At 40.6% G+C, this 16548-nt stretch overlaps 1 protein-coding gene across 3 annotated transcripts; it reads right to left on the reverse strand.

Annotated features, from left to right (window-relative positions):
* Nucleotides 1–181: 181 nt before the first annotated feature.
* Nucleotides 182–16326, reverse strand: akt2 (v-akt murine thymoma viral oncogene homolog 2). 3 transcript variants are annotated; one of them, XM_058081005.1, is made up of 15 exons: nt 16154–16323; nt 15906–16006; nt 12769–12931; nt 12408–12539; nt 12214–12325; nt 10514–10667; nt 10284–10418; nt 9845–9910; nt 9700–9768; nt 8927–9049; nt 8640–8768; nt 8341–8555; nt 5643–5730; nt 5455–5557; nt 184–3757 (listed from the first exon to the last, which is right to left on the reverse strand). In XM_058081005.1, exons 3-15 carry the CDS (start codon nt 12812–12814, stop codon nt 3678–3680), a joined length of 1452 nt encoding a protein of 483 aa, XP_057936988.1. In that variant the 5' UTR covers nt 12815–12931; nt 15906–16006; nt 16154–16323; the 3' UTR covers nt 184–3677. The 3 variants fall into 3 exon arrangements, with proteins under 3 accessions (XP_057936989.1, XP_057936988.1, XP_057936987.1); XM_058081006.1 differs by having other exon boundaries at nt 182–3757; nt 10284–10415; nt 15906–16326; XM_058081004.1 differs by having other exon boundaries at nt 15906–16323.
* Between the last annotated feature and the right edge of the window lie 222 nt (nt 16327–16548).

Genomic DNA, 16548 nt, shown 5'->3' on the forward strand with positions numbered 1-16548 from the left:
CAATGTATTAGTTAAATTCAATATCAATGAAATACAAAGATTACAATTAAAAAACATTTTTAACTGCTTTTTTTTTTTGGATGAAAATTATCTTAAAAGTAGCACATTTTTTGGCACCACCTATTGGCGTGTATAAATCTCCGCCAGAATATAAGACAACCTGTCTTTTTTTCTTGCAAGAAAATGTATTCTTCCATATTGTAGATGCTAGGGAATATGACGAGTGTTCTAAATGTAAAAACTAAAATGTGTACGGTGCAAAATGCATGAAGAACACGCACACAGGTTTGTTCAGTAAAAAGTTTACTGGCACATCATCATTGCAAATGTCATATAAGCTACCGTACTGTAGCAGGTTTCACCCGTTACATTGTGAAGTCTTGCAAAAGGGGGCGGGAGGGGGTGGGCTGACGTCCTGCCCTAAAAAGATTGCTTTTTTAACTTTTAATTGCTCTCTGAGCCTCAACTAACTGCAACAAGCAAACAAAAAAGCGAAAAGTCGTCTTGTTACACCAGCATCGGGTGACATTCGTGACTGATGATCACATTCAACTACACAAGCAACATAAAGCTGCAAATCAATTAAAAAAACAGGCCTCCCACTCTACATAGTCTGCATTCTCCATGAAGATTTTTTTCTTTTTTTTTTGGTATTTACACAATAGTGACGAGGCACTTGTTGTGCCAGCGTATGCCCGACAGGAGACTTGCATGTTCAGCCGTGAAGCATTGCTTAAAAGCGTGGTCAGCAGCAAGGTTCATTGTATGGCTTCACAACCACAAAAAAAAAATAGATATATATATAGATATATTCTTTTAAAAAATTAAAAGTTCAGCAGCTTCCCCTTATGGCCGCGGTAGAAGGCAAATCCACAGTGGAGTCCATCAGTGCAGTGGTTCTGATGTCAGTGAGACGAGGTGCTGCAGTTGTCAACTGGAGAGTCAAAGCCGTTTGATGTGATTGATGCTGCTGCTTGCTTTTCTTTTTTTTTTTCTTTCACTCAAACATGCATGCTGTCACTCACACAAATATGACATGAAATAAAGAACGACTTCATGAGAATGCAGAGAGATGATTCATTCGGGGGTATTCTGAGGAATCGTCATAGGAAATGTAGTTAAAGCGCAGAGGAAGAGACAGGGAGACCCCGTTAAATTGGGGGTTTTCAAAGTGTGGCACTGTGATGTCCTTACTTTTTCCAGCGACGGCCGCGTACAGAAAAATATAAGATGCAGGGTGATTCATTTTGCGCATTAAAGATGCTAAAAGCAATCTAATTAGCTTTTGTGTTACAGATTGCAATGAACATTAGTGTAACATCTAATAATACATCTTGTTAATAATTCATTTGCCGTATTTTCAGGACTATAAGTCACACTTTTTTTTTTTTTTTTTTTTACATAGGTTGGCTGTTCCTGCGACTTATACTCCAGAGCGACTTTTATTGCTAGAACTTGCCTTCAAAGAGGATGTAATGTCTGTTTTGGTCAAGTAGTTTGTAAAATAAATTACCCGCAAAAAATGCGACTTATACTCCAGTGCGACTTATGTATGTTTTTTTTTCTACCTAATTATGCCTTTTTGGCATTGTGCGACTTATACTCCGGAGCGAATTATAGTCCAGAAAATACGGTACTTTTCAGAATATGCCAATCAGGTACGAACAAGCATCGCAATTAATTGATTCCAGATCCAACCAAAAGTGCGGGTCAACCAAAATTTGCAGGTAGAAACCCTGTTGGCGACCTTCTAAATTCAGTTTTTGAACATTTCGGCAAGAAATAGCACCCCTATAGTGACTTTTACACTCATTGCTCACATTACTCAAGGCAGTCGACATAAGGGTAAATAAGAGTCAAGCTCGTGTGTGTTGTGGTGCTCGGGGAGCTTTGACAGGAAGTGGGTTCAAAGTCAAGGGTTCAGAGTTGAGTTTCAGCTTGGCGTGGGTTATAACCACAACGGTAGCCTGTGTTTTTATTTGGTATTACTGTGACTGTTGTGTGGTCATTCAAGCCTGCAATAAAAGAGCCTTTTTTTGGCAATCAAGTGTGAATCACTTAACATTACCATTACATTACTGACACATAGTGACCAGTTAGAATACTACATATCTTTGGAACGAGTCTTCTGAATGCTTGCATTTTAGTTCGTTTACTCACTCAAAAAAATTAACACACTTAAATATGCATATTTTTGACTATTAAGTAGTATTCAACCACCAAAAGGCATGATTTATTAATTAGCCATTCAAAAACCCTGATAGAATGAAGCCGCAAGAGTCAATCCAAAGTTGCAAGAGATTACTATTTTTTTGTTTTTACATATTTGGCAAGGTTTCTGCTCACTCCAGAATAGCTTAACTTAAACTCAAATAATTTCCCCTTTAAACGCAATGGATCTTATTAGCAGCTTAAAAAAATGTTCTTTAGTTTTCTAAGACTTTAGCCCCTCCCCTAAAGACTTTTGGCCTCACACTTTGAAAACCCCCGTCTTGAATGACAACGAAAAAAAAAGCAATTTAAAACATTTTCATATATATTTTATAGAATGCATACTTAAACATGACAAATGGACAAAAAAAGAGGGGAAAATAAAGAATGACAAAGAAATGATTTGTCCTTTAGCAAATTTTAGCCAGCATGTTCTCCAGCAATAAAGAGTAAAATATAAGCTCTCGTTTAGGCTCGTCCCTGCTGCGTCACTCTCACTTTTTTTTTTTTTTAAAGCAATGCAAGGTTAAAAAAAAAAAAAAGCCATGCAGGATAAGCCAAAGAGAGTGGATTCATCGCTCAGTCGCTCGCTGCTTTTTTTTTTCCATAAATAACACGCTTGTTCCCTTTAGAAGGTGTAGTGTCCTCGCTTTGCCCGTCTTCCAGCATCCATTGTTTTATATGTTGGTGTTTAAATTAATCATCCTCAATGAAAAAGACACAAAATGGATGTTTGCAAAACAAAAAATTGTTCATCAGGTTCTCGAGCACATTCATTCGGACGTGAACGCACATGCAGTGCATACACGGAAATGGCAACCTCACCACACACACACACACACACACACACACATTTGATTTGTAACAGCAAGTTCCAGAAAGAGCACTTATTTAAAAAAAAAAAAAAAAAGCAGAAATATGGCTTTATATTTAAAACCGTAACAATCGATGAAGCTAAATTGGTCAATTATCCCCAATATCTCTTCCATTGTTCTAATTATGATTATACATTTTTTCCTCTCTCTTTAAAAAAAACAACTTTATCAACAAAGTGTGTATGCTAAGATGCAATTGCCTACTTAAGTGTGTGTCTACACGGTGGTACTTGCTGGCATAACCTGGTTTCAAAGTGTCAAGGCTCTGACGTGGTGCCCGGTGTAGTGCAGCAGAGGTCCTGCAGGGACGCCCAGGGTCGCCCCCCTGAGAGGATGTACGTATGGACACGAAGCTGCCCGTCTGTCCACGCAAAAACCTGCTGAGGTCCGTCGCTCGTGTACAATGATTCTCTGCTTGCTGGTCTTGTTTTTGTGCATGTGTGTGAAAGACTGGATGAAAACGTGTTTTGTGCCAGTTTTTGTGTGTGTGTATGTGTGTGTGTGTCATTCGATTTGTCCTCAGCAGTGCAAGTGCGTACGTGAGATTGGGGTCATGTGTTAACCTGCCTGCTTGGTCAAAAGTCCGAGCCGCTATTCCCGTATGCTGGCCGAGTAGGAGAACTGAGGGAAGTGCGTACGCTGATCCGAGTCATCTGTGTCTAAACTATCATCTGGAAAAAAAAAAAATAAAAAAGGTTTAATCAACATTTATCCCTGAAAAGTCCTCAAATATCCTCACTTTCTACCCAACAACAAAAAATGCCAGCGTCCCAAAAACCATTGCAATATGTACACTACTGCTCAAAAGTTTGGGATCACTTGCAAATGTTGCTGTTTTCCAAAGAAAAACAAATTTTCATGCATTTCATGAACATTTTTATCCATTTCACAAACAATTAAAATTAATTTTCAAAGAAGGACATTTTTGCATAGACTACTATCAACAACTGTCAGTCCTCTGCATCAATCTCCTGGTATGGCTGCTAATCCAAGTTCATTTTATAAGGCTAATAGATGATTAGAAAAGCCATCTAAAAATCTAAACTAAAACTAAAATCTCTTACCATGCTGTTAACTACTCCCTTCAGAGAGCAGCACAAACTGGGTCTAACAAGGACAGAAAAATGCTGCACAACTGTGCAAGAGAGTGTGTAGTTTAAGACAAAGATGTCTCACAGCTGCACTAAATAGTAGCCATCAAACACCAGTGTCAGTATCAACAGTGAAGCGGCGACTTCAGGATGCTGGACTTCATAGCAGGACTGCCAAGAAAAAGCCAGATTGGCCAAAAACATTTCCAAGTCATCCCAGACTTTGGAGCGGTAGTGTATATTATATATTTATACATACACAAAAAATCTCTCATATATCACGGTTGATTGGTTCCTGACCCAACCGTGGAATAAATAATTTATCTGTAGGGCATGGATGAATTGTTTACAACTTTCTAAACACAGTTTCTAACATTATTAGAGCCATCTAGACATGAAATAACACCCCTATAGCCGCCTTTGTTTTATTGTCCATAGGTCACAGTGTTGATGCAGCTCGACTACCCAGCAAGCCTTGTGAGTATCTAGAACTGACAGTTTTAAGTTACGTGCTATGTTTAGCGTTAACCTGATGTGGATGTGTCATGTTTTCGTTTCATTGCATCGTGAGCAAGTATGTTGTTGTGTTTGATGCCACCTATATATAGACAGGCCCCCTCTACCAAATGCTTTAACCCAATGTGGGCCGCAAGTCCATTGGTTTGCCACCCCTGATCTACAAAGTAAATAGTCACGAAAATGGAGAAAACACATTGAATGAGAAGGTGGCCGGCACTGTATGTATCTTGAATAGTTTTCATGGGATACTTTTCGTCACAAGGTATAAATGATGGGTAATTAAAAATGAATATTCATTCATTAATTTTCTACCGCTTATCCTAACGAGGGTCGCGGGGGGTGCTGGAGTCTATCGCAGCTGTCTTGGGGCGAGAGGCGGGGTACACCCTGGACTGGTGGCCAGCCAATCACAGGGTACATATAGACAAACAACCATTCACACTCACATTCATACCTATGGGCAATTTGGAGTCGCCAATTAACCTAGCATGTTTTTGGAATGTGGGAGGAAGCCGCAGTACCCGGAGAAAACCCACGCATGCACGGTGAGAACATGCAAACTCCACCACAGAGATGGCCGAGGGTGGAATCCAACTCGGGTCTCCTAGCTGTGAGGCCTGTGCGCTAACCACTCATCCGCCGTGCAGCCTAAAAATGAATATCCTGTGGCAAATTTCAGCTGCATTGACTCAACGTAGCTGAAATGTCTTGAGAATGAAAAAGTGAAAATTTTTGCTGTTACGGGTGGATGTACTTACACTTGTCTGGAGGGGTTATTGTGATGGTTTGTGCTGTGAATTCGTCATCGAAGTATCTCGTGTCCGTCTCAGAGGTGACCTGGGGTTTGAAAGGTGGGACGAGCTGCACAGGAGGGGAGGTGTGTTATAACTGGAACGTGTCGTTTCAGAAAGTCAGGTTGTGTTCTTCCTTTGTGTTCATGCGTCACCTTCTTCTCCAAGACATCCTGCCAGTTGATGGAGGTGAAGAACTTGTGTGTCATTACTTCTTTGGCATCATCGGGTCCGCCTCCCAGCCTGGAAGGAGAGCACGCAGGGACATACACACAAACAAGCATTATCACCACCCACTGATCTCACAGTTTGTGTAAACAAAACACTTCAAATGTGCTGTTCCTTTGTTATGACCAATTTGCGACACATTCATTCTTAATTTCCGTGCACATTTAGCTAAAAAAAAAAAAAAACAATCAATGAAAGGCTTGTTTACGTCCATTACCCCCACTAACAAAACTAATCAAAAGGGAACACAGCTTAAATAACACAGTTTACTGCGTATGTGGCTCAGGGCAAGATGGTCTGGGAAAACTCATTAAGGTCTACTGACAAGCTGCAGTGCAGCAAATGTGTCCACGTTGGAATACGGCATCTTCACTAGTGTCTGTTAGTTGCAACACAACAATGTTCATATCTAAACATATACTACAAATGTGACAATTTTCAGTCTTTTAGAGATAAAACGTTGGAGTGACTGTAGTCTTTTTTCTTGTCTCGCTTATTTAGACCTTCCACTCTGCCTGACATCAATTCGGTGGGCAGCCACAACCCTTCAACGACTATTTAGCTTGCTAGGTTCCTGCAAATAAACAATGTGTTTCATCTAGCGGATGTATCGGCCAATATTGGCATAAAAATGAGATACTGGTTCATGTGTATCAGTTTTTCTGCCGATAATGACTTCAACATACTCCACACAGCAACAAGCTTGCTAGTTCAAAAGGTCTGTGATCTGGATTAAAAAAAACAAACTATTATTATTAGCAGTTTGAAGGCCTGGTGATGCCATCAAATGGATGAAAAGCAGCTCCGAGATATCCATCCATACATTTTCCGTGGCGCTCTGTGTCGCAGGCATGCCGGAGCCTATCCCAGCTGTCTTCGGGTGAGAGGCGGGGTACACTCCAGACTGGTGGCCAGCCAATCACAGTCCACATATAGACAAACAACCATTTACACTCACATTCATACCTATGGATGATTTGGAGTCGCCAATTAACCTAGCATGTTTTTGGAATGTGGGAGGAAACCGGAGTATAACATATAAATAGCCACAACACAAAAATAACTTAATTTCTGCCAAATAACCTTTTGGAATATTTTCATAGTTATGGCATAAGAAAGCATCAATCCCGTAAAAAACAATCCCGTATTGCAGCGAGAACCAAAACTACTAAACTACTGTAAAATCTCAACAAATTCAGTTTGACGGCTTGACAAAAGATACACAGCAGTCGATGCCAACGTGTTTGATCGTTCCTTTATCAAATCTATTGCTGCTCAACTTTTCTTGGATTTTTGTTTACATGCTTTGCCCAGCTGTCAGTGTTGGCAGCTTGCTACCTTGAGTTAGCCTAGCTTCTCTTCTTCGGACAAATGTGACTTTCTACCACAGTGACATTTTGTTTTTAAAACAAGCGATGCAGTAAGTTCGGATCTCGTTTTTTGATTGGTAAATCAAGTAGTGTACAATTTAAATGTTGCCAAATGTTGAAGAATGTATTTCCCATGTATTCGTATTACTCCACAAAATGCATCAAATTAAATTCAGGTTTGTGTCAAAACAAAAGGCCAAAGCAAAACACTCAAAAGATTTTTTTTAAAGGGGACCTATTATGCTTTTCCATTTTTCTGACCTATAAATGTTACAGTGTTGTATTATTGTGTTAAATGTTGCCAAAGCGTCAGCTAATGCGGTCTGCACATTTGGAAGTCAGCCCTGAAAGAGGTTTTTGATGGTTCTATGTCGTACAGATCTTTTTTCCCCAAAACACAGCGTTCTACTGATGTCATTGCAAACCGAACTTCCTTGTATGAGACCTATGTGGACCTACATGTCCAGAAGTCTTCGGGAGAGCTTGGGAGTGTGACTAATCACAGTGGAGGGGGCGTGCCTGGAGACAGGCCGTGGGTGGAAAGCAGGATATCCATGGAAACGCTGCAGAATCTGGAAGATCTACAAAGCTTTCTGTACGGGTTATTGTGTGTAGCTTCTCTATAGCAGTCCTCAACTCAAATGGCCAAAAAATAATAGGATAATAGCACAAGTCACCTTTCATGATTACCTATTTACCAGGGGTAAAGGCACCCCCGGCCAATAGCACGTATCATAAATAAATTGTCTCCAGTTAATACATTTCCTCCCACATTACAAAAACATGCTAAGTTAATTGGTGACTCCAAATTGTCCATCGGTATGAATGTGAGTGTGAATGGTTGTTTGTCTATATGTGCCCTGTGATTGGGTGGTGACCAGTCCAGGGTGGACCCTGCCTCGTGTTCAAAGGTCAGCTGGGATAGGCTCCCGCGACCCTGGTGAGGAACAGAAAATCGACAGAGGATAGATACAGTTAATGTATGCAATCGGTATCGATATCGGCTGATCTCCCTCAAGAATGACTGGTATCGGAATCTGCAGCAAAAACCCAAATCGTAGCATCCTTGCTAATAGATGATTGAGGATGGGCCGGATCACACTATTTTGGTTTCCAATGTTTCCTATAAGAAATGTGTTGGATTAGAAAGGTTCCCCTGTGCACTGATGTCAGGAATCCAGAACTTGTTTGTGAGTTCATAAGAACACTGTTGATTTTTTGGATGTTTGCTGATAGCGGAGCTCAAGGGACAAACCTCTGCTTGGGATCCTTTTTGAGCAGGCCGGCCAGCAGCGCCTTGGCTTCGGGAGCCAGGTTCTTGGGGAAGCGGATCTCCTCCATGAGGATGAGCTCAAAGAGTCGCTCATGGTCCTGATTGTAGAAGGGCAGGCGGCCGCACATCATCTCATACATGACCACGCCCAGGCCCCACCAGTCCACTGCTCGGCCGTAGTCATTGTCCTCCAGTACCTTCCAGGAAGGGGTGAAGAGTGTGTGTAAGTACGACTTCCATCATTTACAATTTACTGATAAAACAATTCAAGTGCGGCTCACCTCAGGTGCCAGGTACTCTGGAGTACCGCAGAAGGTTTTCATGGTGGCACCATCCGTGATGCCTTCTTTGCACAGGCCAAAATCTGTTATCTTTATGTGTCCGTCCTTGTCCAACATCAGGTTCTCCAGCTGCACCGAGAAAGAGGAAAATGACAGTTGATGCCATGACAATGTAAGGGATGGGACTTTGTTAGGCAACAGCCAAAAGCCTGGCAGCACTGTGCTGTTTTAAATAGTCATCAACACAACACAACCCATTCTTCTTTGAACCTCAGGACATGTCTTACCTTTAAATCCCTGTAAACGACATTGCATGAGTGGAGGTACTCCAGTGCCGAGACTATTTCTGCACCATAGAATCGGGCTCTGTCTTCTGTGAACACTCGGTCCCGGGATAAGTGAAAAAATAGCTGCAACGGAATAAAGATTTGTTACAATAAGACAATTGTGGTAAATTTCATTCTTACATACTGTGTTTCCTTTACATCATTTTAATTCACAAGTAATTGCCAACGTTGGCATTTTTATTGTTATTTCTCTTTAATCATTCTGAATATTAATATAGTATCGGTGCTGTGTTAGCTTATCCTGATTACCGATTGTAATTGTGGCATTACAGGGCTAACTGCCGTGGACGGGAGCTTGGTGGTTAAACAATTAGGACGTGGTGCAACAGCTGTTGTAATGCTCTCATCTGTATTAGCTACATTTTTAGTCACCGTTGTCATTCATCAGATGAATGGTGTGAAAATAATTCATCTCATTTTCTCTATTTCACATCGGCCTCAGTCCTAACACGCATGCCTCATTGATGTTTGATTGTTGATTATAGCAGCACATGTAGACAAGAGATTGGAATATTCCTGTCCATGTATATCATTGTTTTCGGAAAGGTCATTCGCAAAGAGAAAAACTCCTCATGTAAACGTGGCTAATCAGGACTCCTATGTGTTACTTATTAGGTACATGCGCTCTGTCTAATGAGGGGCTTGCTGATTCTGATGTTGTATTTCATAAACAAACATGAGTGGCAGTTAAGATAGGAAAGAGAAGAACTTACTTCTCCTCCATTTGCATACTCCATCACAAAGCACAGCCGGTCATTTGTTTGAAAAGCATACTTTAGTGTCTGTGTGAGTTCAACAAAAAAGAAAACAAATTATCAATGGATTATGGGCGGTTGGACAAGGCACTTGGTGACTTACTGTGAGAAAGGGATGCCGCGTATTTTGTAGAACTCTGCTCTCTGTCACCGTGTGCGCTACTTCGTCCTGAAACAAACGCACATTTTGTATGTGTAAGAAAACACAATGGTACAACACACAATGTAAAACAAAACTACAATAAAGTCAATTAAACAAGCAATGCATGAAGGCAGAAATGGTGTTGTTCCACGGCATTGGGCAACGCCATCAACTTTACCAGACGTCTATGAGGCATAGGGAAGGCCTTTATTCGTAAAAATTGATTTTCATAATAAATATCAAATTGAGGAAATGGGTGGGAGATACAGTAGCATATTTGCGCCATTATAAGATATTAAAATTAAAAACCCAAAATATTCATTCTAAATAAAACTAGAGGGTACACACGAGTACAAATCCAATGTGTGCTGTTGCTTTCAAAGACATGACAAGCACCAACTTTTGCAATGATGACTTCTTTGCGGAGGATTTTCATGGCATAGTACATGCCCGTGGCCTTCTCTTTCACCAAGATCACTTTGCCAAACGTCCCCTTGCCCAGCAGCTTCAGGTAGTCAAAGTCACTCATGGTCTGCTGAGGGGACGAGAGAGAGAAAGCACAATGACCACAACCCATCCGACCTCAAACAATCCCTTTGGTGGCTTGAAAGGTAAAACTCGAGTGCTGACCACTTTGGAGCGAGATTTGGAAATGGCGATCTCCATCTCCTCTGCGCCGCTGCTGTCGCTCGGCGAGCCGAACTTGATCTCCATGGGCTCCTCGTCCTGCTGCTGACTCTTCAGGCTGTTTGCCACCGCCTGGATCGATCGCATCCATTCTTCCCTAGAAACAACAGGGCGCACAAACACATGTCGTGACCAGATAAAAGCTGGCCATTGGAATTAAACGAGAAGAATACGTGTGTGATAGTGATGTCCATTTACATGAATAGCACCATAGTAAATAATCATAAACCCACTGTATGTCTAACAAATACAAAAACAAATCAGGCTGTTTCATTGCAATTATTTCAAGACTTAGCAAAGGTTACATAAACAAAACAGTGGCTTGGTTGTAATCGTGTCTAATTTGGCCCTAAACACTATTTTGAGCGTGACCGTAATTCTCACAATCTAAAATGGATTTTCCTGCCTTTAAAAGAACAATGGGCCATTTAGGCCCGCTGTTTCTCTCTGGAGGACAAGCATTACTACTCACTCCACTGTTGAGAGTTGCTCAAGATAACATTGTCAGTGTTACTTCAATATGGTTTAAACACACTTATTTCCACATTACTTACAGTAGCTCACATTTCAGCAACCGCTTACACGGTACGATACACAAAATTCACAGTTCGGTTTGATATTTTTTCATGGTAATTGAGCAGAGCGCTGCCAGAAGTTGATAAAATAAATAAAACTGCATATTGTTCGATACAGGCATAAACCAGGCTGTGCTGGAGCCTTCTGACATAATGACCCTAAACACACCTCCAAGGTGACACTGCTGTGGAGGTCAGCGAGGCAATTGAACACCCGTGGGGCTTCCTCAAGTTGTCTGACATCCATCAGCTTCCCCAGTGATGTCAATATGGAAGAGGATTACAGTAAAACCTTATGCAGCTCTTGCAAATTCTATGCCCAGGAGGATTTAAGGCAATACTAGGTAAGAATGGTACTCACATTAAATATTGACACTTTGGAAACGATTTGGACATGTTAGCTGTGAGATGTGCTAACTTGCGTTTCCAGCAATTTAAACTCCTTTACAGTGGATCGTAAAGCTACACTGCTGTACAAGCTGTAGTACTCTAATGCAGCAGTTCTCAACTGCTTTGGTTACCCAATCACCACTCAATGACAAGTGCAATTTTTCAATTCAAAACTTCTCACGTGTTATAATTTAAGGGACTGTTTTGACTCAACGTGGGCTGCAGCACCGACACGCCGTCTCTTCTCCAGCAGATATCTACAGCTGTGTTTCGAATGGACGGATGGCATGTTAAGTCTCCACTACATGTCTTCCCTCTCCCATTTAAGTTTGAAAGAAACATGGCGTGCACCTCGAGGTAGCGTAGCAAGCGAATATGGCAGAGGTGAGGTGCATTCACAGACATTGGGTCATTACATCCATCATACATTATCTCTAGCGCTTGTCGTCACGAGGGTGGTGGGTATGCTGGAGGCTCGCAACCCATGAAAAATGGCTACAGGACCCCAAACTCACTGCTCTAAAGTACCCCCGAGCTTACTTTCTAATTGGCTACTGAAATGTGAGGTATGTACTCAGTCACATAATATATTTCCTTTTGCCTGCTTTTAAAAATATTTTATCATTTCATGGCAGAGAAGAAAAGACGTTATTAGAAGGAGAAGTGCCGCTGCTTCACCTCTCGCTGTTGCTGTCTACGTGGAAGGTGCGCTCAATGACTGAGGTCCACTGCAGGCAGCGAATGACAAACGTGTTGGCCCTGGGCCGCTCTGTCTTCATCAGTTGGCATTCTACAAAAGCAAAGAGCCACTGGGTGAGAAGACGGATGGTGGGAGAGGGATGGGAAGGCGGTGGCCTCAAAGCTGAACCGACCTGCGACGGAGAAGTTGTTGAGAGGCGGCAGGCTGTGATCGCTGGATACTTCGGGCTTCTCTTTGTAGCCGATGAAAGACCCGTCGCTCTTTAGGATGAAATAACGAGGCCTCCAAGTTTTAATGTACTCACCTAAAAAGGGGGGAGAACAAGGCCATGAGAGGACAAATAAAAGTGCAGTTAACGTTTGACTGATTATAAGGGCTTCTGGATTTAAAATCAGCACAAAACGTTCACTACAATCAATTATTAAAGGGCCTGAATCACGTGTTGCTCATCAACGTGGGCCTAGATTGTAGCGGGCGTGGAATAAATTTGACCAAAAGATGATTGGGAATGCACAATGGCTCCCATACAGTACCTCTCTTGTGGAGCCATCCCTCTCTCACAACGCTGACTTCATTCATGCTGGGGCAGAAGACTGTCTGAGTTGGGAGGGGGCGGCGGACCAGCTGGTGCAAACTGTTCAAACTACTGGTGGACGCAGTGACAGCAAGTCAGGATAGAACAATTGTACAAAGTGCCTGGAGGAGAGAAGGAGAGAAAAACACAGCACGGTAAAGAACAGGTTGCTTTATGGTGGACGTCAATTTGTACTTATTACAGCTGATCACAGAAGCACCACAAAACAATTGCTAAGATGGGTAAATGTGGATTTTCATAACAAAAATATAAATGTCTATATCGGTAAAGAAAAACTGAAAAATTAAATCAAAATGTTTGAGAATAATGTTGCAGTAACATCGGCAAAAGAGTATAGTATTATGAGTATACATTTTATCTACTTTGAGGGGGAAAAAAGGGGCACCTGTAGCAAAATATTAAGGTAAAACGGCAAGAAAACAAAAATTAAATTGTATAACAATATTGCAAGAAAAAACGGTTCTTTTATGACATTTAAATACTAATAGTTATATGATTATATGATATTTTAATAACAAAGCCATAATATGACACAAATACACTTGTAATATGATGAGAATAACAGTGGAAATGTAGGAGAATAAGGACGCACAGTGATGTCTAAACTAACTCATACGAGAAAACATGTCATTTTATGATGAGGGAAAAACACAAAAAAGGTTACAAATTTACACAAAAAGTCCAACTTGTAAAGGAAATGCTAATGTAATAAAAGGGGGAATTATGTGAGAAAATACTTAAAAAGTAATACTGCATAAATCAATATATAATATGAAAAAAACTGTTAGACAATAAAGTAGTATTGACGTATATTTTTATAATTTTACTAATTTTCTTAGTGTAGCAGCAAAAAGTAGTTATATATCATCAAAGCCACTGCCCATGACGCAAACATGTTACGTGTAATTACTCACATGACACAAACATGTGACCAATACTGTATCCACACTTTGTATGAATTAATGTCATTGAGCAACACGACACAACACAAAAACAGCAGTAGCAGTAGCAGGGACAAGCAACCAGCATGTGTGAGCAATGATAATGATGTGGGTCAGGCTGTGCTAAAAATGAGTTAAACTTCAGCCAGAGAGGCGTTTGTGAGCACACACACACACATGCACGCACGCATGCACGCACACAGAGCAAAAGTGATTTCCCAGAACAAAGGACACTTTCTGTGAATTGCGGGTCGTCTCGGCAAGCAGGCTGCCGCAATAATTTCCTTACCTTGACTTGTGTTGTAACACAAGCCCACAACAGAGAAAAGTGCTGAAATGTGCATGTCCTGCTCAGTCGCCGCCTTCCTATCTGACCATCTGACATTTATGACAAGTGGCAAACACCATGGGAAAGTATAGCATGACTGATACCTCGTCCACGTTAAGTTATAAATAGTGGATATTAATATTATCATTACTCTCTCTCTCTGCCAGGAAGAGCTCAAATGTAATGTCACTGCTTTCCAATTAGTGAGTACTGTCATGCTCAGTATTGTTACAGTTAGCTCAAACGGAATATTCTTAAGGATCGGGGTTCTACAAGGACCATTGTTTTGTTTTATCAAAATAATATAGCAATTTCTATTTTAAAAAGTCAGCGTTTTACAGGAATAAAGTTGTAATGTTGTAAGAAAATACTTGTATGAGGATAAACTTTTAATATTACATATAAAAAATTGTGATAAGAGGAAAAAAAAATCCTAATACATACGTATTTTAAGAGTAAAGACAACTGTTAGGGGAAAAGGTCTGTTTTTACACAGCATTATATTGCCTGAAAAAAACCTGTTTGATTATTATTATGAAAAAAAAAATCCTTTTCCTTTTACTGGAACAATGTGAGATAATAATAAAATAAATAATAAATAAAAATACAACAAGTTCATATGAAAAAGTTTTAATTTTATGCTCAGATATGTGTGGTAAGAAAAAAAATCCAAATTGTAAGTCAAAACTAAGTAAATACGAAGTAACACTCCAAGAAAAGAAAAAGGCCCTGAATCTATGAGAATGTCAAAATATTTTTAGGGAAAAAAGTAAACAAAGTTGTGATAAGAGAAAAGTAAAGTTTAAAAAAAACAACGTTGGAACACGAGTTTTAAAGTATGACAGTTTCAGGGAAAAGTCTCTTTTACAAAATAATATTGCATAATAAGGCTGAAAGTTTACACCATTTAGTGTGATGTAAATGTAAAATGTTACATTATTTTTTAAAATTGTTTTAAATAATAATAAAAACTTTTACAAGTTCACATGACAATGATTATGAGTCAAAGTAAAAATAGAAATATGACAACAAAATATCAATTCATGAGAATGTCAGAATATTTCTTGCAAAAACATGCAGAAATATGAAGTTGAATTGTTAATAACATGACAAAAATCTTGTACTGTACATCAACAAATGTGTAATATTACCTAGAAAAGTGTACACGTAAGGAAAAAGTAGAAATATTACAGAATGTGTCAGAAATTATTCTGACGGAAATAGGTTTGTGTTTGACAAGAATAAGAAGTGTTAATATTGATGTTAAAAGTCTGTAGTACACCATGTCCACAAGTGACAGTTTTTGCACTAAACATATGGAGCACAACAAATATTCACCAGGCAATTCTTCAACTCTCATCATGACAAAAGCGGACATGGTTAAAAAACAACAATAATTCCATTATTGTCCCAGAAAACTCCCAGTTGTTGTTATGATAAACTCGAGAAAAGTGCACTTAAAAGAGGACCACGAGCGTGCCACATAACACGTCTTCACCCGTTTGGAGGCTACAAGCTAGGCTAACACGGGTCAGCAAAGGGTGTCGCTCGGGTCCAGAAGGACCAAACAGTTTTCCGTGCTTAGTTCAAGCATAATCTAGCTTGTAAGACATAGCCGCGGACTAGTGTTTCCCCACGACATACCGCTACGGGACGAGGAGGTTGACATTTAGGATCAAAACAACAGCTAGCCCCCACGATAGCCCCACAGCTAACCGCTAGCTAGCATGTAAGCTAGCCACCTCAGCTCTCTGGCTTCCTACCATAACACCCCGGCTTTTCTCAAGTTGAATTGATGTATCTCACCTCAGGTTTCGGGGGGAAATGTTCCAACCGTGAGTTGCCGAAGAGCTCCAGAAGCAGGCTGCCTCCGCCGGTTATCACAGTCAGCTTGTGTGTATTGAACTCTGTCAATGATCACACAGCTTTAGCGGACTAGCTTGTTTTTCTTCTCACAATAACAGCAAGCAGGCAGCTGCAGTAGCGGCGGCGTGCTCGTCACTGAAGCGTGCCTGCGATACAGACAAACAACAAGTCCTCCCGTAGCTACTCACTTGACTAAAGAGCGTTTATAAATAATGTTCAACCCCAGATTTCTGTGGTGTTTTTTTTTAAAGTGAGGTGAGTATCCTGGTGCTTGGTGCTCTCTGCGAGAAAGCCCTCCGTCCCCTCCCAGCCAGGCAGCACAGGAGCCCCGCAGGCGACTTCAACCGGAAGTGACGTAGGAGTCAGACGCAGGACGACATAATGTACCTGGAAAGACAAAGTACACTATAACAAAGGGTTGTATTAAATTAAACTGCCTTAAATGTTGAAATACTAGTGAACGTTTATTTACCTAAACCACAAAAAGGACTGGGCATTAATTCGAAGCACGCAATTATTGGAGAGAAGGTAATAATTTGGACACTTTCATTCATTTTCTACCGCTTTTCCTCACGAGGGTCGC

This window comes from Doryrhamphus excisus, chromosome 8 (genome assembly GCF_030265055.1).
Source record: "Doryrhamphus excisus isolate RoL2022-K1 chromosome 8, RoL_Dexc_1.0, whole genome shotgun sequence".
Taxonomy (NCBI): Eukaryota; Metazoa; Chordata; class Actinopteri; order Syngnathiformes; family Syngnathidae; genus Doryrhamphus; species Doryrhamphus excisus.